At 47.3% G+C, this 27433-nt stretch overlaps 2 protein-coding genes and 1 long non-coding RNA gene across 5 annotated transcripts; 1 reads left to right on the top strand and 2 right to left on the bottom strand.

Annotated features, from left to right (window-relative positions):
- Positions 1 to 659: 659 nt before the first annotated feature.
- LOC100550809 (vitamin D3 hydroxylase-associated protein) lies at positions 660 to 12784 on the bottom strand. 3 transcript variants are annotated; one of them, XM_085232302.1, is made up of 16 exons: positions 12295 to 12784; positions 10400 to 10490; positions 9382 to 9495; positions 8908 to 9051; positions 8541 to 8674; positions 7995 to 8201; positions 7620 to 7660; positions 7180 to 7304; positions 6500 to 6625; positions 5867 to 5964; positions 5090 to 5189; positions 4309 to 4352; positions 3696 to 3735; positions 2044 to 2152; positions 1126 to 1271; positions 660 to 947 (listed from the first exon to the last, which is right to left on the bottom strand). In XM_085232302.1, exons 2-16 carry the CDS (start codon positions 10472 to 10474, stop codon positions 819 to 821), a joined length of 1632 nt encoding a protein of 543 aa, XP_085088428.1. In that variant the 5' UTR covers positions 10475 to 10490; positions 12295 to 12784; the 3' UTR covers positions 660 to 818. The 3 variants fall into 3 exon arrangements, with proteins under 3 accessions (XP_085088428.1, XP_085088426.1, XP_010714458.2); XM_085232300.1 differs by having other exon boundaries at positions 10400 to 10527; XM_010716156.4 differs by having other exon boundaries at positions 10400 to 12784.
- A 138-nt stretch (positions 12785 to 12922) lies between these two features.
- LOC100550962 (fatty-acid amide hydrolase 1) lies at positions 12923 to 22191 on the bottom strand. The gene is made up of 15 exons (XM_031554926.2): positions 21833 to 22191; positions 20674 to 20787; positions 20261 to 20404; positions 19834 to 19967; positions 18971 to 19177; positions 18471 to 18511; positions 17823 to 17947; positions 17501 to 17626; positions 16679 to 16776; positions 16217 to 16316; positions 15888 to 15928; positions 15379 to 15418; positions 13767 to 13875; positions 13310 to 13455; positions 12923 to 13220 (listed from the first exon to the last, which is right to left on the bottom strand). The coding sequence occupies exons 1-15, from the start codon at positions 22007 to 22009 to the stop codon at positions 13092 to 13094; spliced, it is 1731 nt and encodes a 576-aa protein (XP_031410786.2). The 5' UTR covers positions 22010 to 22191; the 3' UTR covers positions 12923 to 13091.
- A 151-nt stretch (positions 22192 to 22342) lies between these two features.
- Positions 22343 to 27105, top strand: LOC146543732 (uncharacterized). The gene is made up of 2 exons (XR_014885190.1): positions 22343 to 23758; positions 26791 to 27105. It is a non-coding gene; the product is annotated as an uncharacterized LOC146543732 (long non-coding RNA).
- The last annotated feature ends 328 nt before the right edge of the window (positions 27106 to 27433 follow it).

Here is a 27433-nt window from a genome sequence, read left to right on the forward strand (position 1 = left end):
GAGCCATAGAAACGTTTGAACTCAGGTTTCCCTTAAGTGATTATAGGCAATGAAAAGACAAACAAAATAGCAACCTTCTTTTCCTATTGCTTAACTGGAAAAAACAATGGGAACAGGACTGAAGGCAAATTATTTACTATTTCAGACGGCATGTGCTCCAACAGTGATAACAAAGCTTTCCACTCCTTGCTGCTCAATTAAACGGTTGAGCTCCCTCCCATTGGATGGTGTGGAGACCAGAAGAACATAAGAGATCAAGAAGAGGCTGAACCTAGTTATTAACTTATTGATGGCCAGTTACTGATGGGCTAACTGCAACCTTTTGTCAACTAATGGCACAGCCAAAGAGAGAATCCTGCCAGGTTATATTCTCCCTTAAACATCTGCTACTGCCACTGTTGGAAATAAAATACAGAGGTAATCAGCTCTTCAGTCTTATATTATACACCAAATACTGTTTCACTATGGTTTTCAGACTCCTTTGGTCCAAACGAACTCTCTTGCCTTTCTTCTAGTTTTCTCATAGAACCAAAGAGTGGCTTGCGTTGGAAGGGACCTCAGAGATCATCCAGTTCCAACTCCCTGCTATGGGCAGGGTTGCCAGGCACTAGATCAAGGTTTTATCTCACTTTAATGAAAGAGGAAGTTTGGACAGGGAATCGATTTTACCAACTGCTTTCAAGCAGCATTTATTGCCATTTTACTGAAATGGAATTTGGAGTCTGCAGATTGCTATCTGTGTTGCACATTGGGTAGAAGGTGACGGAGTGATGAGCAGGGTATTAAAGGTCAACATAAGCAAAGCAGATCCTGAGAAATCACTCATTTCTCCTCATGCCATGGGAAACGTTCTCAACCTCCTTCATGAACCGAAGGCACAGCTCCTCCTGCCATGGCAAAGCCACACATTGTACAGCCACAGGCAGTCCCACGGCTCCTTCCACAGCCTGCAAAAATTAAGTGTGGTGTTGAGTCAGAGCACACTGTGGGCAGTGCCATCTTTTGACAGTACAGAAAGTGGAAGAAAGATATACAAGGAGACAGATGTCATCATAAGATGGAGAAAAGACAATATGCCAGGGGTGCATATTGTCATGGCCTTCTGCTAAGACTTTCTCTGCTCACCTCTTTCAGTCTCTTATCCCAAGGGTCCTCGTAGTGCCCTCGGTAATGCTTCAGTTCTTCTTCATCAGCTCTTGTGACTGTGCTGACTGGCACCACTCCAGCAGGGAAGTTTAAGACGTTGTATAAATTGGTGTAGGAGGTTGCAGCTGGAAAAGATCACACAGAACATGCAAATTGGCAAAATTTAAGTGTGCTGGGCCAGTGAAGACTTTCAGATGATAATTCAGTTTGAAGGAATTTTGGACTGGAGTTGCTGGCCCTAAAGAGACCATGGGACTCCTGGTGGGGAAGTTTGAGGCCGCATGGTGGATATTAGCTCTTCTTTGAGAGAGATAGATATGAGTATTTAATCTGAGGCAGACGAAATCTGAACTTGTCTTTCACACTTCAGGGTAAAATCCTAGTATCCAGGCCTGTAACACCATCCAGGGCACTTCTAGGGCAGAGAGCTGCAGTTAGAGGAATGGAGGACTCTGGATGTTTCCTGGAAGCTATCAAATTGCCTCTTTCTGCAAGTGAAAGGCAACTTCTCATGTCTGCTCCTTGCAAAGTCTTGGGGAACATAAGATGGCCACATTCAAAAGAACTTGTCTTGAGATAAGGACTGCCACCACTCTAGCAGCTCTCCTCACGTGCACTTTCAGAAGGTCAGATGACACAGGGGAAGCTCACCCAGTATCTACTGGGACTGATGTGTTACTAAATGCTGCCCATAATAATCCAAACATCTGCAGCTCAGATGAAGTGGGAACATGAGGAGACACACTGAGTGGAGAATTCCCTGCACTAACTTCCTCTGAGAGAAGAGCAGACACTACACACAGTCTGAGGAATGTACAAGAGACCTAACATCTTGCTGCTGCTCTGCCCACAAACAATAACATAGATGCACCCATGAGATGTCTCAATGGAGATTACCAAACAGCTTCCCAGCGTAGCCATGGTTAAAGGCTGGACCAAGTACAGGACAAAGAATCACATCCAGTTTTTGCTTCCTCCATTTAGCAATGAATTCAGTGCGGTAAACCTAGAGGGAAAGACAGAGCAGATGACAACCAATGCCTGGCAGATCAATGTCTATAGTATGGAAAAGGGGGAAAAAAGCATGCTTAGATAACTTAGATAAAAGTGAAAAGTGAAATAAAATCTGAGCTGTACTTTGACAGAGCCAGCAGGTTTTGTTTTTCCTCTCCCAGGTCTATTCTGCCCAGACATAGTCATTGATGTCAGGTGGGCATTTCAGAGTTTACAGCTTTCTTTGCATGATTACCAGTCCTTACGCACAGTTTTGTTTTTGCATTTGATTGAGAGGAGATCAACAGTAATTCAAATGAAAGTCCATTTCCTAAAAGCTTTGTTAGTTTGGAAGAAGAATCTAGAGTCTACTGAACATCAGGCAATGAATGAATCCATTCTCAAAATGCTGCTCCACTTGTCTTAGTAAATCAATATGGATGGACCATACGGCTACTTGAGCAGCCTCAGTGGTACTGAGGGACATGGGAAGGTGGGGATAGGTTGGGATTCTTAGAGGTCTTCTCCAACCTTAGTGATTTTATGATTCTATTTTTTATCTGTTCTCAAATTCCATATGCAGACTGAGATCATTCTGCTGAAAGTTTGACGAAACAGAGTGTTTCCAGGAAATGCAGTGCAAGTAGTCTCATGTTTTCCTGAGAGGAAAGCTGGTAGCTAGCCAAAAATTTTGGATAACTCTTGTTTGTAATAAATGAAGAAAAAAAAAAATCCAAAATACCTTTGAGGTTACCAAATCTTTTTAGAGGATTTTCTTTTTCTTTTTCTTTTTTTTTTTTTTGGCAGGGAATGGGGTGGGAGTAGGGGAAGAATGACCTGTTTTCAGTCTATCGGACCTGCTGCTGTGAGCATGCATTTCCATCTCATGATTGACACTGACAGAGGCTGCATGGTGGAGGCTGGAGGCATGTTTGTTCTTAGGGATGGTTGTAAGGGTGTCCCCTAGGAACACAGATTCCTTGTGAGGAGACGCTAAGGTAGCTCAACTCCTTCAGCCTTGCAAAACACTAGCTAAAAGGGGATACAACTGCTGTCTGTAAATAGACTGGGATCAAATGGAAAATACCAGAGAGGAGAGGTATTATTTAAACTCAGGGATGGAATAAAATGAGTACAAACTGCAAGTGAACAAACAGCAAAAGAAATAAGAAGGCTTCCAATCATCAGATCAGAGAGGAGAAGAGATGGCCAATAAAAATAAGTGCAAATGCAAAACCCAGATTGTTTTGAAAAGGAACCTGATTGGTTTGTGAGCAGCGATGGGCTCAGTTGTCCATGACAATGCTTCCTATCCCACACTGCTGAAACAAAATGAGTTCATACAAAATACATCTGAGCCAGAGCTCACAACCGCAGATTTTTACTCTGTCCTAATTTGGATTGGGGAGAGTAAGTAAGTAGAGACCTCTACATTAACATTGCTTGAAAAGCCCAGCTGCTTTATTTGAGATGACCCAACACCAGATCCATCAGAGAGGTGAAACCAATGAGAGGAATCCCTCACTGTATTTTCTAAGGAAGATAAATCATCCTACCGCCACAGCTACATGCTGATCCCAGAGGTTTTTGGCAGACCTGCAATGGTGAAAAGATTAATCGGAATTGGGACTGTGGCAACAGAAAACAATAATAATAATAAAAGTACAAATAGCCCATTGTTATGGAAACTACATGACCACCCCGAGAACAAGTCATAGCATCGCCTAGATGGCTCCACAGGGTTCACATGTACTTGTTCATACATCAAAAGAGCCTACTGCCATGATTTCATTTATTTTGGCACCTATACAAAAATCATGGCAGCCTTTTAAATTCAGCTGCTCTCAGTTTGCTTGTTTTTGTCTTTCAGAGGGGTCTGTACTTCACATCATACTGCATCCATATGCAGGTATCTCTGTACTGTCCTGGCACATTGTCTTCTGTATCCCAGAATCCACCTGACAATGAGGAAAGCTGCCTTTATCTGTGTGAGCTGAGATATCCTAGCCCTGCCACAGTGAGGAACTTCGGACCCTTAATCTCTGGTGCCTAGCCCTAGATAACACCATGTTGAGCCATGGTGACTTTGCACAGCAAGCTGCCATATACTTGCATGAACCCAGTGGACACATCCATGCGAATCCCTTCCTCTACTTCAGTGCCACTTACCCCACTCCACAGAGAGCACTGAGATCCCGAGCAATTCGTGGGTACTTTGGGAGGGAAGAAGAAAAACTTGGGATTAGTCAACAACAATCCAGATGAAATAGATGGGACTTTATTTTGGGCATGCTTCTTGTCCTAGTAGAAGTGGCTCTGAAGAACAGGTACAGTTTCCGATGAGATGGTTGTAATCCAACAATAACTTACACATTCATAGAATTACAGAATCATTAAAGTTGGAAAAGGCCACTAACATCACCTAGTCCCACTGTCAACCCATCACCACCACACCCTCTAAGCCATGTCACTCAGTGCAACACCCACTGTTTTCTTGAAAGCCATCACCTCTCATCCTATCTCTGTTACCTGGGAGAAGAGGCTGACCACCTCACTACAACCTGCTTACAGGGGATTGTAGAGAGCAATAAGTTCTTCCCCGAGCCTCCTCTTTTTTAGACTGAACAATCCCAGTTCCCTCAGCCACTTTCATCAGACTTTTATTGCAGACTCTTCAGACCCTTTGTTGCCCTTCTTTAATTCAATTACAACAACCCCTAGGAGTAAGGCTCTAGACAACACTGCTAGCCCTGGAGAGCATCACCTGGATGTGGAGATGCTGGTTAGATCCTTGCATAGAGACCAAGTTTACTTAAGGGTATGGCACTTTGAAAACTTCCAGACTCTTGACACAAGGCAGCAAAGCATTGAATGGTGCAGCCCATCACGTGGAAAGTTCCCCACCTTGCCGACTTCCTAGAACACGGATGAGATGTCTCCATATACTTACAATAGGCTTCAAAATGATAGCCAGGATCCTCTTCAACAAAGCAGGAAGCCTGTAAGTATTGAACTGGGACTTCAGATTGGGATCCACAATGTCTCCTTTGCTAGAAGGACAGAGAGCAAAGGGGTATTCAGGACAAGAAACTTGTGCCAGAGGGCACAACCCTATTTGGAGGTGGCCAACCATCCCCCAGAGTCAAGTCCAGAGCTGGTTTCAGCAGGACTGCCTCAAGCTGAGTCTGCTTTACCCAGGATAGCAATCAACAAGCAATCTGTTCTTATCTTGACCCATAAGCCTTCTCCCTATTTTCCTATCCTATTTTCCCTATTATAAAGAAAGGCAGTGAGCAATTGGCTAGGTGGGCATTGGGCTGCTCACCAGGACTGACCCTCTGCACCTCTGTGGGAAGTTACACAGCTCGTGGTGTTCCCCATGTGCCATAGACCAATCACATGCATAAAAACATTTGCCACAGCACTGCTGACACAGGGCATGCTGTTACCCCACGGGGTTACCCATGCATGTGACGTGCTGTAGCGAGCTAGCTGCTGTCCATGATGAATTCACCCTTCCAGAAATCACTCCTCTGCTGCTCTCTTTTTAGAATCATAGAATCATTAAGGTTGGAAAAGACCTCTAAGATCATCCAGTCCAAGAATCCACCTACCACCACGTTCATAAAAGCATGCATCCACAGGAACAAAAGCACTTTGGATGCATCTACTGGTCATACCATGTCAAGTCTCAGGGTTTGCACTGAAAGCAATGAGTTTTACTCACAAAGAGTCCACCAGGTGAGCAGCACCATCTGAGAAAATCCCTCTGGTAAACAGTTCATCTACCATGTAGTCAATCTTAGGTGGTGCAAAAGGAACAATCTGCAGGAAAACCATTCTTGTTCAAGAGGCAAGAAAGATAAATGAATGACAAAGCCCTGTCTAAACCTCCCTCCATATTCAAAGAGACCTGGACTGGTGCCATCTGCCCTCTGTCCTTTCCTGTTTCCAAGGCATTAGCACATGACTTTACATAGGCTTTTCTTCTTTGCTCCTTATAGGAGTATATTTAGTTAGTATATATAAGTTTTCAAAACATCAAATATTCTTAATTTATACTTGTCATTAGAACAGCACTCATATAGAAAATACTACTGGTAGAACCACACTGTAGTTTAGGCTAGAAGTGATCCCTGGAAGCTCAACTGCTCCAAACCTGTACTCCACCCAAAACTGGATTCAGCAGATGCAGGATCATGGAAGCTGCTGCAAGTTTGATGTTTATGGAGACGCAAAACATGATGGAAAAAACATTGCCCCACACCATGCTTTGTAAAAGAGGGATGTGAAATGACTTGTGCAGACTCCGTAAGGAGCAGGATGATAGCTCCTAGTAACCACAGGTGTGAAAACTTACTGTATGCCCTGCTTCCTGGAGGAGCTTTCTGGTCTGCTGGACGGCCCGTTTCATACTGGGTGAGGGTTGGAAGTAGCCATCTTCTTCATAATATCCAATCCGAAGTGGCTTTGAACTGGTGTAAACCTGTGAGAAGAGCCACTGATTAGACATGTGTACCAGAGCAGACCATTCCTAGGATTTAGGAAGACAGTGTCCTAGGCTGGAAGAAAGACAGGGCATTTGGGCTGGTGGAAAGAGCCATATATCAGGAGTAATTGTCTGTATTGCAGGGACAACTGAAAGATCCTAAGACCTGAGCCAGAAGGCAGCACAAGAGTAGAACCAGAGAGATAATTGCAAAGCGCAAAGATTTCTTAGATTCATGGCTTTTAAATAAGGCTCTTTTTAAAGATTAGAGGGGTGAATTTCTCTCATCAGGAAAAATGAATTCCTTTAGGAAGCCAACAAGTCTTTTCTGGGCATTGCTGGGAAGGCAATGATAGGGATCAGTATTCAGCAGGTCTTGTCTGCCAATCCTGCTCTGTGGCTTCTTCTCATGGTTGCTCGTGCTGGGACCCATTTGATCAGCAGCATTGCTTCTCCTTCACTGTCTTCAGATATGAAACCAGATGAGAGTCTCTCAAGATCTCTCTTTAGTGGTAGACAAATGGAGGCATGGGACTGCCTCTGAGCCTCACCTCCTCATCAAAGGGGATGGGGGGCACGGTGGGATCCAGACGGAACATCTCCTCACAGAGCAGCGCCTTCATGCAGAGGGCCAGGCTGTCCACATCCCTTGCTATTGGCCCCAGCATCCCTATCACTGCAAGCACAAAGATCCCATTATTTCAGGCAGGTGGGCCTGGTGCTCCCTTATAGTAGCTGGTAGTGGCCCAGAGGAGAGGAGTTTTATTCAGGCCAGGCAAAAGGAGTGGGGAATGAATGTGCAAGAAGTGAGCAAGGAAGTCTGCCAAGGACAGTCCCTAAGTCTCAGAGGCAGGATGTCATCTGCTGAGTAGACCTTCTGGGCCAGCCTTCTGCAGGCACAAGTCCCATTCAAGAGGAACAAGGACTGCAGCCATGCTGCCAACAGCAGAGAACGTTTGGCAGTAGTAATATATTATCTGGATGAACTTACCTGAGCTCATTCCTGCGATAGGAGAAATCACACCCAATTTGCTAGAAACAGAATGAGAGAAGCAGATTAGATATCTGAGGTATTAGGCTCTAAGATACGTCACCATGCTGGGTTGCAGACTTCCCATTTCCCCAGTGACCATCTAGGAGGACCAAAGGCCCTACAGAGACTTGACTCCCTTCTAGATTAGGAAAACTCCCAGGAGCATTAAGTTGCTAGGTGCTAGAGATGTTTTTTTATCTGGTGCCTATGCAATTCCTCATCTGGGAATAACCCATCTCTGATAAACAGAAATGTATTGTGTAGTTTGGTGCACTGCAGGGAAAACTTTTCAGCCTCTACATTAGCTGGAAGGGGACAGTTGTTGGGGTGTACCTGATCCTGAAGCCTGTGGGTTTAAGCCCACACAGCCCACAGAAGCTGGATGGCAGGCGGATGCTGCCAGCTACATCCGAGCCAATGCCTAGGAGGGAGCCTCCCCCTGCAATCAGAGCTCCTTCCCCTCCTGAGGAGCCCCCGGGGGTCTTCTGGTGGTTGAGGGGGTTCAGCGTCTGGCCAAAAATGAGATTACTGCAGTCATAGCTGGGGAGAAGAACAGCAGGTGAGTGAGTGAGGTACTTTTGTCTCCACAAATCATAAAGACAAGCTGCAGGGATTAATGCGGAATTAATGCTGGGGGTAGAATCACTGTGAAGTAGATATGTTGATTAGTATAGAAAGAAAGAGGCATCAAAAAGAAATACTTTCACTGTAGCATTCTACAGAAAGACCAAGGAATGGCAGTTTGAAATGGGAGGCAATGAATTCAGCATGCATGATTTGTTTGGAAGAGGGTGGGAGCTTGTGCACGTGGCCCCGCTCCCTCTCAGTTCACAAGAATTGCATGACACAGTGTTTTCATGAAGGTGAACATGAGATTACTTTATCATTGTCTGCGGGATGTTGGTTTTCACGAAGGGGATTGCCCCCTGGCTCTTCAGAACCTGGACGATGACGCTGTCTTCTTCCTTCACTTGGCCCAGAAACTTCACCAGCCCACCAGTGGAGACATGACCCTTGGGGATGGGAAGCAAAGCTCTCTAGGTACCAATAAAGATGCTGTTCAAAGCTGTAACAACTACAGAAATAGCATATATGGTCCAAAGCATCCTTGCTTGAGGGCACCCTTGGTTAGCTGTGATAAGGTAAAAAGGATAAAGCTGGATCCCATATACAAGGGTAGAGACATCCTGGACATCCTTGTCTGTTTCCAGCCCCAGGCCAAGGGGACGGGGTATTAGGGATGTACCTTGCAGTCAATGTGGTCCTTGATGCTGACAGGAATGCCATAGAGCAGCCCCTTCTCCTTCTGCTTCTTCAGTTTCTGGAGCTGATCCTCACAGCCATGAACGAAGTCTATTACACAGTTCACTTCCTGATTCACCTCCAGAGCCTTTCCAGAGAGGTTGGATAGAGTAGCAAGATAAATGAATAGACAGAAGGAAAGAAACAGCACTTTGGGTTTTCAAGCTGAGAATTCAGTCTCCTCAAACCTCCAGCATTCAGCAATCATCATCCAGACTTTACCTATGAATTTTACATACTTATTTTAGGGATAATTTTCTGCCCTGGATCTCTGGATTCCTCCACAAGCCACCCTTCATCCATCACAGTACTGACAAATTGTGATCTCATGCATTGCCGTTCTCCCACAAAATAGGCTGATTGCAAGCCGCACCAGAGAAGCCCTGCAGCATCTCTCCATGTTGGAGACATCACTCACTTTGCCTATGTAGGAGTAGAGAACGCTTTCTGGGGACAGGGACCCCTCCTTCAGCTTCTCCGCCAGCTCCACCATGGTCAGTGAGAGGATGTGTGCAGTCTGGGTGCCTGGGTTCTGCAAAGGGAAAGAAATTTGGTGCAGAAAAGAGGAAGACGACAGGAAAGGCTGGTGTTGAGGTTGCAAATCCCCTGTTCTAACATCTGCTTGGCAATGACCCTGAATAGATGTCACAGTTCAGCCTGGTTTCCGTGACAAGGATCTGTTATATGGCACTTGAACCAGCTAAAGTTTTACAAAAATGTATTATTAACTTGGAGAAAAAAGTGCGTAAACTGTTTGCAGCCTTCCACTGCTCCTTTTCAAGAACAGAATAGCAACTGGTGTTCATTTTGGGTTTAAGACCAATCCTGAATCCAAAGACTGAACCTTCTGAAATCTGTGTGCTTCTTGAGGTAGGGGTATGCAGGAAGAAATGGCTTTCAGTCACTGATGTGCAAATGTTAGAGGAACCTGTACATTGAGGACAATGTGGTGGATATTGGAAGTTAGTGCCTCAGGCTGCCCAGGGAGGTGGTGAAGTCACCACCCCTGGAGATTTTCAATATGAGTAACAAGGCCTAGAGTGGTCACAGATGTGGGTTGATGGTTGGACAAGATGTTCATATTGATCTTTCCGATCTTAATGATTCTACAATTATGTGAGAAGTTGGGGTGGCAGAGGTGAGGAGGATAGGAGCAGAAAGTCTTAGCAGGATGAACAGATGAGCAGTGCTATGGTTCAGACTCCAATCCATCATTCACGCTCAGGATTCCTACATATTACAAAATATCTCCTTTAAGCTGCCTTTTCAGCTTGAGATTTTTGGTAAGAATACAGGTGATGACCCTTAAAAAAAGCTGATGATGATCCAAAGTATGCATATTCCTGCCTTTGCCCCAACAATCTATCAGGAATTCTGTTTCTTCAGTTACCCAAAATACAATTCCATCCTTCCACACATGCTTTCCCCCAAATTACCTCTTGTTTAAACCTGCGAGCTGCCTTCTCCATTCTCTCCAGAGCCAGATCCCGTGTTCTTCTTGCTTCTTCCATCTTCTGCTGGATCTGCCTATGACCCAGCCATTTTAGAAGCACAATGGTTGCAGCTGAACCACAAAACAAGGCTGAGAGAACGCGAGGGTCAGCCCACAAGGGGTCTAGGACCTGCCACAGTTGCTCCTGGGTCATGATTTTTCTCCTGGCCTAGTGCAGTTACAAACACTTGGGTCTCCCACCTTCTCCTAAGGAGAGTTGATGTATGAAGAATATTCATTTGCCTTCTGGGCAAGATCAGCTCTGAGGCAAAGTTGCGTTAACAAAGTCCAGGAATGGACTTTTTAAGACTGTGGACTTTGAAAGAGTCTGCCTGCCTGAGGAACACTGTGGATTGGGCTGCAAGCTGCGTGCTCGGATCACACGAGGTCTGAAGGGAATGTCCCCCAAGGTTGTGGCTCTCCAGGCCACTGCTTGCTGCTAGAAATAGTTGATTAACAGAGTCGAGTATCTTAAAAACCCTGGCCTGTGTTATCCCTACATCTAATAATTAATTAGCAGTTAAGCTCGTTAACTAGAAGCACCCAGTCATCTCTCTTTTCCTAGCAACAGCATGCACAGCCTTCAGCACTGGATGGGCCAGCCTTACTTGCTCTGGGGAACTTGCATTTATTGGAAAGGAGGGAGCTTAGGAAAACAAAAGGCTCGCAGTGAAGATGAAGCACAAGCAGGAAATGATTCTGGAAAGGCAGGCTGGAAGGACCTATCTGAAGCTGCCTCCAAGAGTATGACTGTTCTGTCATTCTCAATCCAAGCCTCTTTAAAAAATGTTTTGGCAATCCATATCAGGGAAATCTCCTCTGATGGGTTCAGCATCCCATCTACTCCCAGTAGGGTAGTAGAGCTTGTAAGGAGACTGGGTCCTGGGAAGTCATCACTCTCTGATGGAGAGGTCTTCTTTGGTAGCTGAAAGCCAGTGCTCGTGCTGCTGTCGTGTTACCTTGCTTGTTACACATACATCCCATGGAATTATTATGGTGGCAGCAGGAAGGGAACTATAGGGAAGAAGCAAGACTTCACTGAGAAAATGATTGCTAACTGGAAAGGAGAGGGCGTCCTTCTTGTCCATCCATGATGGAGAGCAAAAGCCAGCCAAGTCAGCGTGGACATCACCAACATCTCCTCACTGACTGTGGGGAGGTGATCCTCATTCAACATCCCAGCTTTAAGTGTCAGGGCCAACATTCACACTGCCTGCTCTCTGGCTGCTCTGGGCTGAGGTCCCCAAAACCACACAGTAACCCCAGCATTGTCCCTTGGCAGTGGGCATGGCTTGTTGGAGGCCTTTGCTCGGGGCTTCCGGAAGAATCCTTACTGGTTCAGGTCCACTGGCATCTCCACCCATAGGACTCTTATGCCCCACCCACCTCCTTGCTAATGAGAGACTGGTTAACGAAACTGGTTAAACTAACGAGGCAACACAGCTGGCTGGGCAGTGAGCTGCACCCTGCCAGCTCAGGCCGACAAGTAGGCATTCCTCCTCCTGGGACCATCTCCTCCTATCTTGAACTTTAAAGTGCAAACAGAAAATCCTAGACCAACATTTTCCATGTAGGCAGTGATTGCCTACAAATGGTGAAAAACTCAGTCCAAGTTTCTCTGGAGCTGTTGTTACATAGCATTCAGTCCTGGGATGCCTGAAGTTTCCCTCCCTTCCTCTTCCACTCCTTTTTTAAAGCCTGCTGATAAAGAACTAGAGCTCTGGGGCTGCTATCTGACAGGCTGGGCTAAACCCTCTGCCCAGCTCCTGACGAAAACCTATCATTTCTATGACTCTGGTTTAAACAATAATAATGCCTTTAAAACCAAAGCACCCATACCTTTCCCGGCAAAGCTTTGTTTTGATTTATCTGTGAGCAGTTGCATCAGGAAAATGCATTGCAGAGTTCCTTTCTCAGACACCCACAGATGCCTTTCGGGAGCAGCCGCCGCTGCCAATCGCGGTGTGGGTGCCTGCCAGCAGCTGTGAGACCTCGCTGAAAACCTGGCCTGGCTCCCTCTGCAAACGGAAGGCACGAATGTGCAGCAGAGCAGGGCTCTGACACTGGCACGCTGCTGGCTTTGTGCAAGACAGTGAGCTGTACTGTTTATACCTCTGCTCTGGGGAAAGCAGGCGTACCTAAGGGATGGGGGGTTGCTAACAAGTTTTTCCCCTTTATGCTCACCCATGCCAGTGGGGTGTAAACAGCTCTAGCATATGGGAAGTGGTCCAGCTCCCTCCTTGCTTATCAGAGGTTTAGTTTTGACCTTTGATTGCCGGTGCATGACAGGGAAAACCTTTCTCCCTCATAAAGCAACTTCTGTGGAGCCGAGAACTGAAGGCACAAACCCTTCCTATGGCACCGAAAGCAGGGATCTGAGTGTCTTAATATGTCCAAAAAAACCAAACCAAACCAAACAAAAAAAAAACCCACCAAACCTCCCCACAAAAACACACTTGAAACAGACTTTCCACTAACAAAAATCACTGTAATGGGACAATTGGTGTAAACATTTGACCTCATCTCACTTTTCCACAATCCACCCAATCACAGATGGGAATGCCAGTCCTGCAGGCAGGTGAGATGCAAGGACAGCTTGCACCGCTCTTAGCTCAAATCCTGCTCTGGGTGAGGACTCAGACAATCATGTTTTTCTTCGTGACAAGCATCTCCACTTCCTTCATGAACCGGAGGCACAGCTCCTCCTGCCACGGCAAGGCCACACACTGCACAGCCACCGGCATCCCCTCGGCACTGCTAAAAGCCTATGGCAAAAAGAAAAGGGAGAGGATAGGGGATATGGCAAAGATGAGATGGGGACACCGTACCCCCCAGGGGACCTGGCACAACTCACCGTTGCCAGGGCCCGGTCCCACCAGTCTTGGAAATAGCCTTGGTAGTTCTTCAGCTCCTTCTCATCCTCATCCGTTGCCAGCGTGACGGGGACGACACCAACAGGGAAGTCCAAGGAGTTGTAGAGCATGGTGTAGCTGACTGCCACTGGGGGAAAAAGGGAGCTCACAGCAACAGGAAGAACCTTTACCCCCTCTATGTTTGATCACAGCACACGTGAATGCCCAACACCACTTCCAACTAACACGCATCTGTGCTGGGAACTCAGTGGCTGCAGGATGGAAGCCTGCCCCTTGGTTCCTGCACACACCAGGGTGGTTGTCCAGAAGCCCAGCTGCCCAAGAGCTGAGCTCTTCCCACTGCTGCCCAGTGCTTCAGAAAGCATGGGGAGGAGGAAGAATGCTTCCCATTTACATTGGCAGGGAGGCTATGGCTTGAGGTCAACCAGGCAGTCCTACCTGAGAGTTTTGCTGGGTAGCCGATAAGGAGAGCTGGGCCCAGCATGGGACAAAGCATCACATCCAGATTCAGCTTTTTCCATTGGGCAATGAACTGGTGGCAAGACTCCTGAGAGGCAAACACACTGGTGGTCAGTGGGGTGGATGCACTGTCCCATGGTTCAGCCCCTGCTGGGCTCCATCAACTGTGGGGTAAACTACATCAGGCCCAATCCTAAAATCCAGTGGGTCTTGGGGAGCCATGGCAGCTCTTCTCTACTGAGAAGCCAGGCCCAGTATACCCATTACACAGCAACAACCAAACAGCAGTGTGCTATTAATGCTGCCTCAGCTGAAACCAGGAGAAGGGAAGGGTGTAGTGCAGTGCTAACCTCACCTTTCACACCATCACACACACTCAGTCGCATTGAAACCTGCGTGTGTTACATGTTACGTGCCCTTGTACCACTTGGAGAGTGTAATAGTGATTACCAATAATAATATTTCAACCTATCTCATGGCATCTCAAAAGAAAACAGAACCCTCCCCCCCCAAAAAAAACCAAAACAAAACAAAACTGTGGATGAAAGAAGAGAACTGAAAAAAAATAGGAAAGTCTCTTGAAAGAAATTTGGGAAATACAGCTGCTAATGTCAAATTTTAAGCTTTGGTGACAGATGAAAGTTCTGATGCTACAGGCTTGATGTGCCATTTTTATAGGAGTTACTAGTAATGAATATAATGTAACTGAGGAAATGGCTTCTTTGGTGCCTGTAGAAGACACAATAGATCTCTTGATTTGGATGAGGCAGAAAAAAAAATACTTTAAAGCAATTTTCTTTAACCTTTGTCAACAGATCTGGCATAGCTACTGATAAGCAATGGTTGGTAAAAAAGAGACTTCTAAAATTAATAAGAGATGATACAATTGCTGCCAGCAACTCATATGTGATGAAATATCATTGCATCATACATCAAGAAAATCTATGTGCAAAAGCTCTGAAGATGGATAATGTCATGCAGATTGTCTTCAAAGCTGTAACTTCATCAAGTCCAAGGGACTGGCTCATTGCTAGTCCAGTTGTTCCTTAAAGGTATGGATGCTTTTTATGGGGACATCATTCACTTTTCTGAAGGAAGGTGGCTAAGCTGGGGTAAAATGCTAAATAGGTTTTATGATTTGTGAAATGAAATCAAATCCTTCACGGAGTCAAAAGAAAACTGTACCAGAATATGAAGATCAAAATGGCTCACAGAGTTAGCATTTTGGGGGGATGTCACCGCTCATTTAAACAAGTTACACATCACATCTGTCTTCCTGGTGAAAAATCAACTTATCTGCGCTATGTTTCAAACCACAACAGTGTTCAACATGAAACTTAAATTATGGCCAGCTCAAGTTACTGCAAATAATCGCATGCATTTTGTAACACTGGCTAAACCCAACCCTGCAAACAGCAAAAAGTGTGAGATATTTTTCCATTTGAGGTTTCAAGACTGCCAAAAAAATCATCATATTTGACTGAATATTTGAATTGTTACCCTTCTTGTACTTCATCAAAAATCTCTGATCAAAACCTTGAGAGCTCACTAAGAACCGCAGCCACTTCCACTGAACCAGCCTATGCTTTACCTCAATTTCATGATGAAGACTCCAGAGTTCTTCCACCGTGCTGAAAAAGGAAGCAAAACCAATGCAAGTTAGTGAGAAGTACTGCACAGAGCAGCTTTGTGGACAGAGAAAAGCATCAAATAGCAGACAGGCACTGGTGAGCTCTGCTCCTGGAGCTGCAGCCAAGGGGGGACTTTGGCAAAGCTCTAGCTTTCCCCTCATTGCATGACAGATGCATTAACCAGTACCAAAGCAGTCAGCACATTTCACTCCTGCAAACTTCATCCAGTTCATAAGCAAGAGGCTGCAAGTGCCCGCCCTTATTTCCATCCTCAGCGCTAAAACAGTTGGCAAAACTCTGCAGTGCTAGTTATGACATTGATATAAACAGCTCTCAGTTTGCTCCCTCCCTGGTATTTTCTGCCTTGTATTTTCTCAGATGCATGCAGCTCGGGAAGTATCCCTAACATAGCAAACATTGCTGCTCTCCAGAAGACAAACTCAAACCCTCATGTTTGGCATTTACTCACTTTGCTCTCAAACTTCTTATGACATTTGACAACCGAGGCACCTGACAAAGAGAAAGCAGTAAAGAAAATAGCTTACATTAATCCCAGCTCTGTCCTCTCAGACATCTCCATCACAAATGCAAGCCACTGACGTAGTGCTCAGGCAGGACTCGTGGCTCTTCCCCAAAATGGGGTGAGGGGAACAGAAATAATGTCACTCCAGTTTGGAGGAGATGTGTCTAAGCACAGCCAGGATGCAAAGCCTGGAGATTTTCCCCCGGTAAAGTCTTTCTGCAACAGGAAGCACCTATTGCTTGACTTCATTTAAGCTAGGAAGTAGTGCACCTTACAAAGGGTTTGGTAATCCAGGACAGCAGAGTTTTTATCCAGTTTGGTGACTTCGCCAACCAGAAGAGTACCCCCAAGTTGCCTTTCTCCAGCTCCCCTTCACTGAAAGAGAAGAAGAGTGTTTAGCTGAACAGTATTAGAAAGCAATTACAGGAGATCAACTTGCACAGGACCAACACCTCTAAATAGCATATCTAAGTGAGAAGAAGGTTTTCTTATTTCCTCTGGGCTCCCCTGTTTCCCATGGGTTGTATAGGCTCTGCACCCAGTTTCCTTTGATCTGCCAAGGCTGGTAACAGTCTTAAACAGAGCCAAAGTTCACTTTAACCTCTCGAATATAAGCTGCCCAGTAAATCCCTCCGCAGATCAGCCACTGTCCATATTCAGTAGATCTGCTGCCCAAGTCCAGGGAGGACTTCCATAGACAGGCACCAATCACAAAAGCCATTCCGGGTTATACTCACAAATTCTTGAGAAAAGTGACACCTCCATCTGCAAACATTCCCCCGAAGCAGAAGTTATAAACCGAATAGTCCACATTTGTAAGTTCAAAGGGCACCAGCTGGAAGGACAACGGATGAGGTGTCAGTGGCACAAGCACAACAAAGCTGCATGGGAGGAGCCATCAAAGGCTAGCAAAGGCCCAAGCTGGAGTCTTTCTGACATCCTTTCAGGAGGGGCTCAGCCATCTGATATCCAACCACCCCAGAGCACAAAGAACCCTCTATAACCAGCAGCGAAGGACAGAGAGCACAAGGACTGCTTGGCTACAGATGAGCTGCCATCTGCATCTGCCCCTTTATTTTCTCCATGGGTCCTGGTTTCCAGATACAAAACCAGTCTGTGGCTTTCCAAGCATGCTATATGCAGTACACCTGTGGAACTGCCTGCCAAAGAACATCACACAGAAGAGGTGAAATGGGTTTATTTATGAATGTTCATAGAGTCCCAGAATCATTAAGGCTGGGATAGACTTCCACCTAGTCCAACCACCCACCTACCACCAATACTGCCCATTAACCATGTCCCTAAGTACAGTATCCACTCTTTCCTTAAACACCTCCAGGGGCAGTGACTCTCCCAGTTCCCCTGACAGCCTTTACCAATGCATCACCACTCTTTCTGAGATATTAAACTCTTCCTAATATCCAACCTGAAATGTTGTGTTAAGTTGAACGAATTGAAGGCCCCTTCCCTGACAAATGTGCTTTATGGTCACTCCTGGGTCCTGAAGCCAAAAGGAAGCACAGCTGAAGCATGACTGTTAGGATCACGCAACACCCTACCGTGTGGCCAGCCTCCTCCAAGAGCTGCTTTGTCTCCCGAACAGCACGTCTCATGGCAGGGCTTGGCATAGTGAAGAAATCTGTTTCATAATAGCCTATGCGGAGGGGCTGTGTACTGGAATACACCTAGAACATACAGAACAAGGAAAAGCTCTAGCTGAAAGACTGTCAGAAGCCAACAGCACACACACGACGCAGGGCATGGCACATATCTCACCATCATACCAAACCACATTGCATCACAGGTCGGCACGCCACTGGCACTTTGCCTAAGAAACAACACCTCTTCTCACAGCCCTGCATCCCCTGCCAGGTCCCTTACCTCTTCATTGAAGGGAAGTGGAGGAACAGTGCTGTCCAGATTGAACATGTCCTCGCACAGCAGTGCTCGCATGCACAGTGCCAGGCTCTCCACATCTTTTGCCATAGGCCCCACAGCTGCAGTCACTAAGGGAAACCAGGAGAAAGCATTTATGGCAGAAGGTCTTTCAAGGGACATCTCCCTCTTGGCATCATTCTGACTTAGTTTTGTGTTAGCAGCAGTTCCTTTTATAAACAGGACTAGGAGAGCCTATAGGTCCCTTCCCACCAACAGCCCCATGGCTACAGACCCAGAGTTGTTATCCAACAATCTCTCTCCATTGCACAGCTTACAAAGCAGAACAAAATCTTCATGGATCACAACTAAAGACATCCTTCCGACCACTAACCCCACCTCCCACAAAACTGTGGCAGACATCACAGCAAGCTGGAGGGTTAGAGGATGTATCTGGGTTTGTGTAACACACAACTCACGCATATTCCAGCATGCTTCTCTGGAGCTGGGCATGCAGGTGGCTCTCTAAAACAGTCCCTGAAAAGGAACCTGCTTTTCTCTTTGAACATGTCGGAGAAGCTAACCCTAGTTAGCTCAAAGTCCTTCCCAACCCTGCCTTTCTCCCCTCCCTGCAGGGCAACTGCCAGTTCCTACCTGACTTCTGCCCAAAGATACCAGAAATGACTCCTTTTTTGCTGCAAAGAGAAACAAAAGACAGCCACTGAATTTTCAGAGAAAGGAACATGCTGCCCTCCCTTTGCAGATGCTGAGGTTGGCTGAAGGGGAAGCCCAAGTAACACCCAACCTAGGCCAGAACGGTCGATATCTGACCCATCAGAAACAATTATGCACTCTTAGCATGCAGGTGTAGAATCTTCCACTGCCTCTGTAGTGGGGGAACTGATGCTTCCCTCCGCCAGAAAGTGTCTGGGCAGGAGGGAGAAGTGAGCCCTTCCTGGTACCTCCCACATTTCCTCTTGCCCACAGAAGCAGGAGCATCCCAGCACAACAAAACAGGTGGTGGTGGGTGTCACCCTGAGAGATTACAGCTTGTAGCTGACAATGTTGCCTGCAGCATGGGGTTTGGAACTCGATAATGTTTAAAGTACCTTCCAACTCATGCCATTCCATGACTCTATGATTACTCGCAGTACCTGAGTCTGTTCCCGGTGGGTTTGAGCGCACAGATCCCACAGAAGGCAGCAGGGAAACGCAGGCTCCCTCCTAAGTCTGTGCCGAAGCCCAGGATGGACCCACCTCCTCCTATGAGTGCTCCTTCTCCACCAGAGGAGCCTCCAGGAGTTCTGGTGTAGAGCAGAGGATTGCACGTCTGACCGAAGATTAAGTTATTGCAATCATAGCTGGAGAGACAGAGAGTGTGTACATGAGGGAAGCACAGACAACTGCTGATACAGAACCTGGTCACTCCTTCCCTCCCCTTATGGGTGGGATGTGACAAGCTGTCCCCAGAAATTCACTACCAGAGGTCACTTGGCAGGACAGAGGGACATGAGCAGGACAGTACACCTGACCTCTCCCCACATCAATAACATTGTCTTGGCAAACACAACAGCAGGTTTGGGGATGGGATAATTTAAAGTTAACTAGCTAATGAGCCTCCTCCTCCATACATACATTTGCACTGGCCCTGACAGGCCTGCTGCTGAGGGGTTAATTAGATTAAAAGGAAAAAAAAAAAAAAGTGATTTAAAAACACCCAGCACAGGAAAGAAGGGCAGCATTTTTTCTCCTCTTCTCCTGCTCTCCTGTGTCTTTGTTTCATGTGAAGCTAGAATGAATTTTCATTCTGAGTGGCTTTAAAGTGTAGACACACTGAGGGTCTAGTGCTTGATCTGGTGGTTGGCAAGCCTGCCCACAGCAGCGGGGTTGAATCTAGATGATCTCTGAAGTCACTTCCAACCCAACCCAATCCATTCCATGATGGAGTCATTATTTAAAAAGAAGTGTGAAATGAGAAAAAGGCTTGATAGAAACCCAGCCCCAACTGCTCGTATACCTGATGAGGGACTGGGGAACGTTGGTTTTCACAAATGGAATTGCCCCTTGTCTCTTGAGCACCTGCACCAACACGCTGTCCTCTGCCACGGGCTTATCGATGTTTTTCACAAACCCCAACATGGAGTCATGGCCCTGGGAGCAGAGTACAACCAGGTTTCCAAATGCAGGATTGCACTTTCCCCCACACCCTGTATTTTTATCTAATTCTAAAAGCGTGTGCACACATCATCCAGAACACATACATTGCGTGGTGTATTGCTAACAAAATCCAACCAGCCTTCTCCATTGGCTTGTGTGGGAGATAGGCAGCAAATCCTACCATCCACCACAGCAAGGATATTCTGCATCAGCTATGACATGAGGCTGAGATTAAGCCTCCTCCCGCCATCCAATTTCAAACCTCGGTCACATCAAGTTGGTGATACCTGGCAGTTGATGGAGTCCTTGATGCTGACAGGCACCCCATAGAGCAAACCCTTCTTCTCCCCAGGCTTTGTGTGCTGGAGCTGGGTCTCGCTTTCCTGCATGTACTCTGTAATGCAGTTTGTTTCTCTAGCGATCTGGAGGGCCTTGGGAAAGGAGACAAAGCCCACACGTGAGACACAGCCTGTGGTGTTGGACAACCACATTCTGAAAAGCACATTTGTCTCTTCCTGCTTCCCCACCTCCCCAGCTGGCATCAAAAAGCCCTTTTTGTTCCTTGCCAAGAAGCTTTCGTGCCAAACCCCAACGCTTGCTCTTGCAAAGGTGTGGGCTACACAGGTGCAAGGTGGTGCTCGCCACTCCTAATTGCTCCAAACCAAGCCCAGGGCCACGACACCAGGCACCTAGCTCTCACCTTTCCCACATAGGCATAGAAGACGTGCTCCGGAGGAAGGGAACCATCCTGGATTTTCTTGGAGAGCTCCGGCAAAGACAGAGAGAGGATGGAGACCAAGTTCACCGAGGGATGCTATGGGAAAGGTTGGACACAGTTAGGGTTAGCTGATGGGTCCTCCTCTTCACCTGGCACCCGCTGTATTCTATTCTAAAAATAAATGCTGCTCAGTGGTCAGACTGAGTAATATTTGCTCCTGGTAATGGATTGAAACCCACAGGGTCAGCAGAAACCCAAACTTTCTGCAGCCCTGTCTTCCCAGCCAGACTGGCTCAGTCTTTGGTCTTCCTTGGCTCTGTTGCGTTCAGACAGGTCTCAGCTGGGCCCTGGGGGAGATGCTCTGTAACACGTGATTGGCTGAACTGTGGGGGGGAACTGGCCACATTCTTAGATATTGCTCAGCAAAGAATGAAAACAGCACGGTGCCAGAGCTGCTGGCATCACCAAGGGAGCTCACAAATCGGCTGAATGCAGGGAGTTCATCTGAGGCCAGCAGAAATCTCCCTAGCAGGGATGAGCACCAGACTCATGCTGGGCTCTGAACCACAAGCCGGGCAGCTGGATGTGACTACAGAGCACGGCGTGCAGCCGGGTTTGTGGCGAGTAGCCCCACAGCCTGCCAGCTGTCCTTGGGTCGTGCCGTGCCGCCGTACTTTGGCCTCTGACAGAAAATACGGCCTCTCCCATTTCCTACGGCTCCTTAACGAGCAGGGGGCTGAGCGTAAAACCATGGCGGATGAGGCCAGGAGGCAGAAATAGCTCTTTAAACGTGGCGCTGGGATTTTCCTTCTCTTGCTGCTGCGAGCTGCTTTTTGCTGACTCCTGCACTCATCCCCCACGATGCGGGCAGCCCTTCCCTCCCATCACACCACGCTCATCAGCGGGGCTCCGGCCACATCTCTGCGGGGTGCGGGCATATAGTATTTAAAAGAAAAGAATTACCGCAGATGAGGACCCACGATCCTCACTCCCAAACACCTGCCCAGAAACAGCAGGCACTGCTGCTCATCAGCCCGAGGGAAGGAAGCCCTGTGCCCTCCCCGTCCTCAGCACACGTGGGGTCAGGGAAACTCATCCGAACCATGCTAGGGGTGGGGAGAACGCAGCTTCCTGCACCCACCTGCTGCCGAAACGCGCGCACAGCCTTGTCCATCTGCTCCAAGCCTCTCTCCTGCCTCTCCCGAGCCTCCTTCACCTTCCTCCACAGCCCTCTCCAACGCCGCCATCGCAGGAGCAGCAGCAACAGCCCGGCCGAGCCGCACAGCACGGCTGGCACCGAAGGCACGGCCGCCCTCATGCCGCTCCCCGCCCCGCCGGCCTCGGGCTGCCCGCGGAGGTGGGGAGGAGGGAGGAAAACCCGGGGAGGACCGCCTGGCAGGGCGGGCTGGGCCCTGCGGAGAGTTAACCGCTTCGCTGCTTGGGCGCAGGGTTGGGTAGCGGGGAGCGCTCTGAATAGAGCCCTGCGGTTCTTCTGTTGATAACGTGTGCTGCTCAGCTTTGTGCTGGGGAGGATGTGTGTAACCGCCCCGCTGCGACTTATCAGCTGTCTGGCTGTAACCTTGACTGAGCACACCGGGGGGGGGGGGGGGGAGGGAAGGGGAGGGGAGGGATAGAGGCAGTGTGAGGAAAAGAGGGGGGAAAGAAAACAGTTAACATGCCAGCCGTCTGCTTCAGGGCAAGCACAGCACGGCGTGGTGCTGTGCTTTGCTCGTTGCTGCATCCTCCAGTGGAAAGCAGCGTCTTACTGAGGCCTATGCTTGGGCTCGAAGGGAGCTCCAACACCTCTACCTTCTCACTGGCCTTCCTTGGGTTTGTCTTTAAACAAACAAACAAACAAACAAACACTCACTGTTTGCAAAAGTTCATGCCCAAATATTTCAGTTTGGAAAACCTGCTGGGAAGGGTTTGGACTATCTTCTCGCTCCCACTGTCTCCCAGCAGGACCCACTGTGCCTAAGCCAGCCCTGACAGATGCAGAGCTGAGCTACAGAACACTGTGGAGTGTTCCACATCCCCAGCCCTTGCTTCCTGCTGTTGTGTTTCAGGCCACCTGCTTTCCCTCAGCCTTCTAGCTGTCAGAGCTGCCCTGTCGCAACTGCCCTGGGCTGAAATGCAGCTCCACGCACAGAGAGTCCTGGCACTGGCTTTGCTGTTGCAATATTCAGCCTTGGGAATATTCAGCTCTTTTAACTCATTGCTTACAGCTTCTTGCTCTCTGTCTGAGGACAAGCAGTTCCTTGTTTATCTGGGTCAAGCATATTACATGCAAGAATAGCCTTTGTTTCCTAGACCTTGTGTTTTTTTTTTCTCTCATTCTTTTCCTTTTCTCCTCTCTGCCCTTTCAGACAGTTGGGCTCAGATGATCACAGAGCAGTGTGAGCTCCTCAGGGCACTGTGCTCCCATGCAGACCGAGGGCAGCAGGGTGGCAAGGTCCTGCTTTTATGCCCATACACATTAGTAAGCTCAAACTTTGAGATGATAGATATTAGGATGGATCCTGCTGCTGCTTCTCCCACATTGCCTTGGGGGTCACCAAGCCCAGCGGTGCCATGAAGCTGTGTTTACTGTGGGAGGGACAGAAATGCAAAGCACACACTGTTGGCAGGACTGGTCCGACAGCAGCTGGGAGCAGACCCCAAGGCATGGTGAGCACACAGGAATGTTTTCCAACGCCATCTCCTGGCGTCTGGAGATGTCTGGCTTCTCAAGTTTTAGTGACAAATAGCTGTGTGCATGTGCACACATAGATGTTTCTTGGGTGAAGCAATCCAGCTCTGGCATTCACAGCGTATCCACACGCTACAGGAAGCAACATCTCCTGTTTGCTGTGCTTGGCTGATTGCACTTACTGCCCTTTTTGTCTGAAGAAGCGACGAGCAATAGTTCTCTGTCACCAGGAACACACATACTACCATTCTCCCATTTCACCCTACTGCTTTCAGGTTACTCCCAGCAGTTAACCACCTGCTACCACTGCCAATCCCCCTTCCCAGGGCCTGGCCTTCTGCAGTCAGATCCAAGATGTCTTCTTCATTTCTCCTCTCTGTAAGTAAGCATGTTTCAACCAAACGATCCATTTGGTGACACCCTTAGCATTCACTTTGTAGATAGCTCTACCTGTAGAAGACACCTCTATCAGTAGAAGATGATTTTCTGCTCCTTGGGCACTTGCTTCTTACACACAGGGGGCAGGATGGGGATCACTAGCTGGCTCACTACTTAGTTAGCTCATCAACTAGTGAGAACAAAAGGACTGTTCATAGTATTCCCATCAACATTACGGATGACATAATATGCAAGATATTTTCTCTTGTCCCCTTATTCCCAGCCCAGGTGAGAAACACATCAAATAAGTACAGATGTATCCATTTGCTCTGCTAAATTATGGAGCCTTTTGGCTAGAAAGGGACATGGGATATTGGGAAGTGGTTCTCATGTCCAGTCAGCTGTGCTGTATCAAGTATGGTGCTGCTATTGCATGGTCCCTTGGTGGGAAGGAAGCAAAAGCTAAACAGGTCCCAGAGGCGAGGTCCCCAGGATCAGGGATGTTCTTTGACAGTTGCACTAGATGATCTTAGTGGTCTTTCCAACCTTAATGATTCTATGATTCTCTGGGAGATCTCTGGGGTTGTTTAAAGTCACTTAAGCAAACAGTGCAACTTGAAAGCACTGAGGTCAGGCTCTGAACACCTCCTCCCTACACAAATGAAGGAGTGAGGACTCATTTCTAGCAGTGCCCATGTTACAACAATCCAAATCCAAATAGCTTTGCATGTGAACATGTGAACATTAAAAACTAAAGAGAAAAGAAAAAAAAGAAAGAGGAGAGAAAAAAATATTTAAGCATCTAAAATTATTCCAGTAGTTGCTTTACACAGCTGAATGAAGATAATTGTGTTGGCAATTGTGAGTGATTACAGTATTATCTGCCATCAAAAAAGTTATTTTTTTGAATGCTAAAGGAATTAATGACACATAAAACTGTGTTTAGATTGAGTGCATTCATCAGCAGAAATTCTTGGTGCTGGCACTGCTACACTGTAATTACTCCAGCAGCTCAGAGGGAGGAGGAGAGCAGGAGACACCGGGCTATTGCGGATATATTGCCACAGATTTACATACATTTATGTGCTGAGCATCTCTCATGATTCAGGAACAGGAGCAGAGCCAGAGTTTGGCCCCTTCTTTAATGCACGTTACAGAGTAAAGCATAAGGGGTCACTACTGTGTTGAAGACTGGACAGGTTGAAGGCAACATGGAGAAAATGGTCAAATGCTCCTCTGAGCAGCAAGGGATGAGACTTGGCTTCATGAGATCTCAGAATCATAGAATCATTAAGTTTGGAAAAGACTTCTAAGATTATCCAGTCCAACCATCCTACCACCAATGCTGCCCACTAAACCATGTCCCTCCGTGCCACGTCTCCAAATTTCTTGAACACCTCCAGGGACGGTGACTCCATCATCTCCCTGGGCAGCTGTGCCACTGCATCACCACTAATTTTCCTAATATCCAACCTGAACCTCCCCTGGTGTAACTTGAGGCCATTCCCTCTCCTCCTATTGAATCCACAAAGATTCTGCCTCATGGTGTGTGGAATTAATGAAACCATTCCTGGGACCACAAGCAGTAGTAACTCAGCTCTGGGATCCCAATGATGGTGATGGGCACAGCAGGGGTGGAACTTGGGATATTCTATGATTCAGCAGAGGCACAATACTGGTGGATGCATAGACGGGGTCAGCCCAGGAAAGGCTGTTGGATGGGTTGTAAGGCAAGTGGCAAATCTCAAAACCCTTAATGGTCTCCATCTCTTTTTGAACTATATCTTAAGGTAAATTAATAAAGAAAAGACACCACAAACTCCCCTCCAGCCCATGGGGAAATGGTGCTCAGGAGGATAGCTCTACTGGATGCAGTTGGCTTTCGGATGTGAGCCACCAGAGAGCAGGATTGAGCTGCTGGCCCGATGGAAATCGGCCTCTCACGAGTCTTTTGCTTTCTTAAAACTTGCTTTGTGCCCTCGGTTTGCAAGGGGCGCTGAATGAAGCAGAAGGCTCTTTTCTGAGTTACGTGTTGAGGGCATAGCCCAAGTTTTGAGGGAGAAACGCTTTGATTTCAGGCGATTTGAAGTGCCCATATAAAATGATGGAAGATTTACTCTTGCTCCATCCAAACCTGGAAATTTTTGCTAGGCAGGGCTTGGTTCTGCATATGGTCAGTGCTCAGAGACCTGAGCACCGTGGCTATGAGGATTTACTATTGTGCATAGGACCATGCCTGCAATCCAGCACAGTGTCTGCTATGGTGTCTCTGCCACCCATCTGACTGCGTATTGCAGAAAGAGAGAAATGGATAAAATTGTTTTCCTGTGAAACCTAGTTTTGAGTCTAGCAGGAGCAGCCTCACATTTAATCCTGACAGCCTTCTTCCAGATAAATGTCATTCCAGAGTTTGGGATCAAAATTTAAATGGGGTCCTAAGTGGTGAACGTGGTCCTGGTGCATCTCTGAGTGTGGCTGCACTGAGCCCTTGGTCACCAGTATCGTGGTTTTCCTTACAGGGAAAACACAGACCCCACATTTTTCTGTTTTTTTTTTCCTTCCTTTTTTTTTTTTTCTTCTGAGCTCTGCTTTCCGAACAGGCCAGGAGAGGGAGACAACCAGCCAGTTACTGCACTGGCTGGATTGCCAGCTCTCCCTGTGTGCCACGGGATGAGAGCAAATACACTTAAAAATTCACACTGATTTCCCTAGAAGTCCTGGAGAGGAGATTTGATTGTGCAGACTTGCAAGTGTTCTGCAGTTCACATTACACAGACAGGATGGTCATAGAGCAGAGGGGAAGCTGAGGTGCAGAGCAGCCCCGTGCCTTGCTGGAACAGGTTGGTGACATCCTCCTTCTTTGGAACCCTCCAAATCCAGTTATGGGCTGTGATTATCCTGCACCAATTGGCTCTGGGTGCTCTAGGCATGGGGTGGGCCCACCAGCTGGGTGCAGAGGGACCATTTTAACACCCCAGATCTCATCCCTATACAGACACACAACTCACACAGCACCGCTCTGCCCCATCCAGGCTGAGCGTTGATGCCAGCACAACCAGAGGCCCGGTTCACAACACTGATGGTGAAGCACTGTGGACCCCCAGCAGGAGGAAGCAGTCACTGGTATGCAGACACAGGGAGTGCTGGAAGGGCCATCTTCCCAGCGACCAGCAAAGTGCAGAGCAGCAAGGCCCACCTTCACAATGAAGAAGTTGATCGATCAATCGGTCCTTCATGTTCCTCCACATTGTCCTTTCCCCTCATCTCCTCTGGACTGGTGAGATCACCCCTGCGTTGAGAAGAAATAAATAAATAACCAAATAAAAATGCTGACGTGGAGAAGTCAATCAGCTTTGTGTGGCCTTGTAATATCTCATTTTATCCGCGCCACGCTTTATTAAATTCTCATAAACCTGTCAATGAGGACAGATACCATTTCAGTTTACCCCATTAGTTCTACACAATGACATTGGGGAGAGGGAGACTGGGAGGAGGGGGAGGCACTCAGTGCAGAGAAAAGAGGAATGAATTAAGAAAAGAGAGAAACTCAGCTTCGTGACAATAATGTAATAGCATCGGCGCCCAGGGAAAGTAATTGAATTAAGTGGCTTTTGTTAATGGTTTTAAGATTTAGAAATGTAAATAATAGTTAGGACTCTTTAATGGGACTCTGGT

The sequence above is a fragment of the Meleagris gallopavo genome, chromosome 10 (genome assembly GCF_905368555.1).
Source record: "Meleagris gallopavo chromosome 10, MGAL_WU_HG_1.1, whole genome shotgun sequence".
Taxonomy (NCBI): domain Eukaryota; kingdom Metazoa; phylum Chordata; class Aves; order Galliformes; family Phasianidae; genus Meleagris; species Meleagris gallopavo.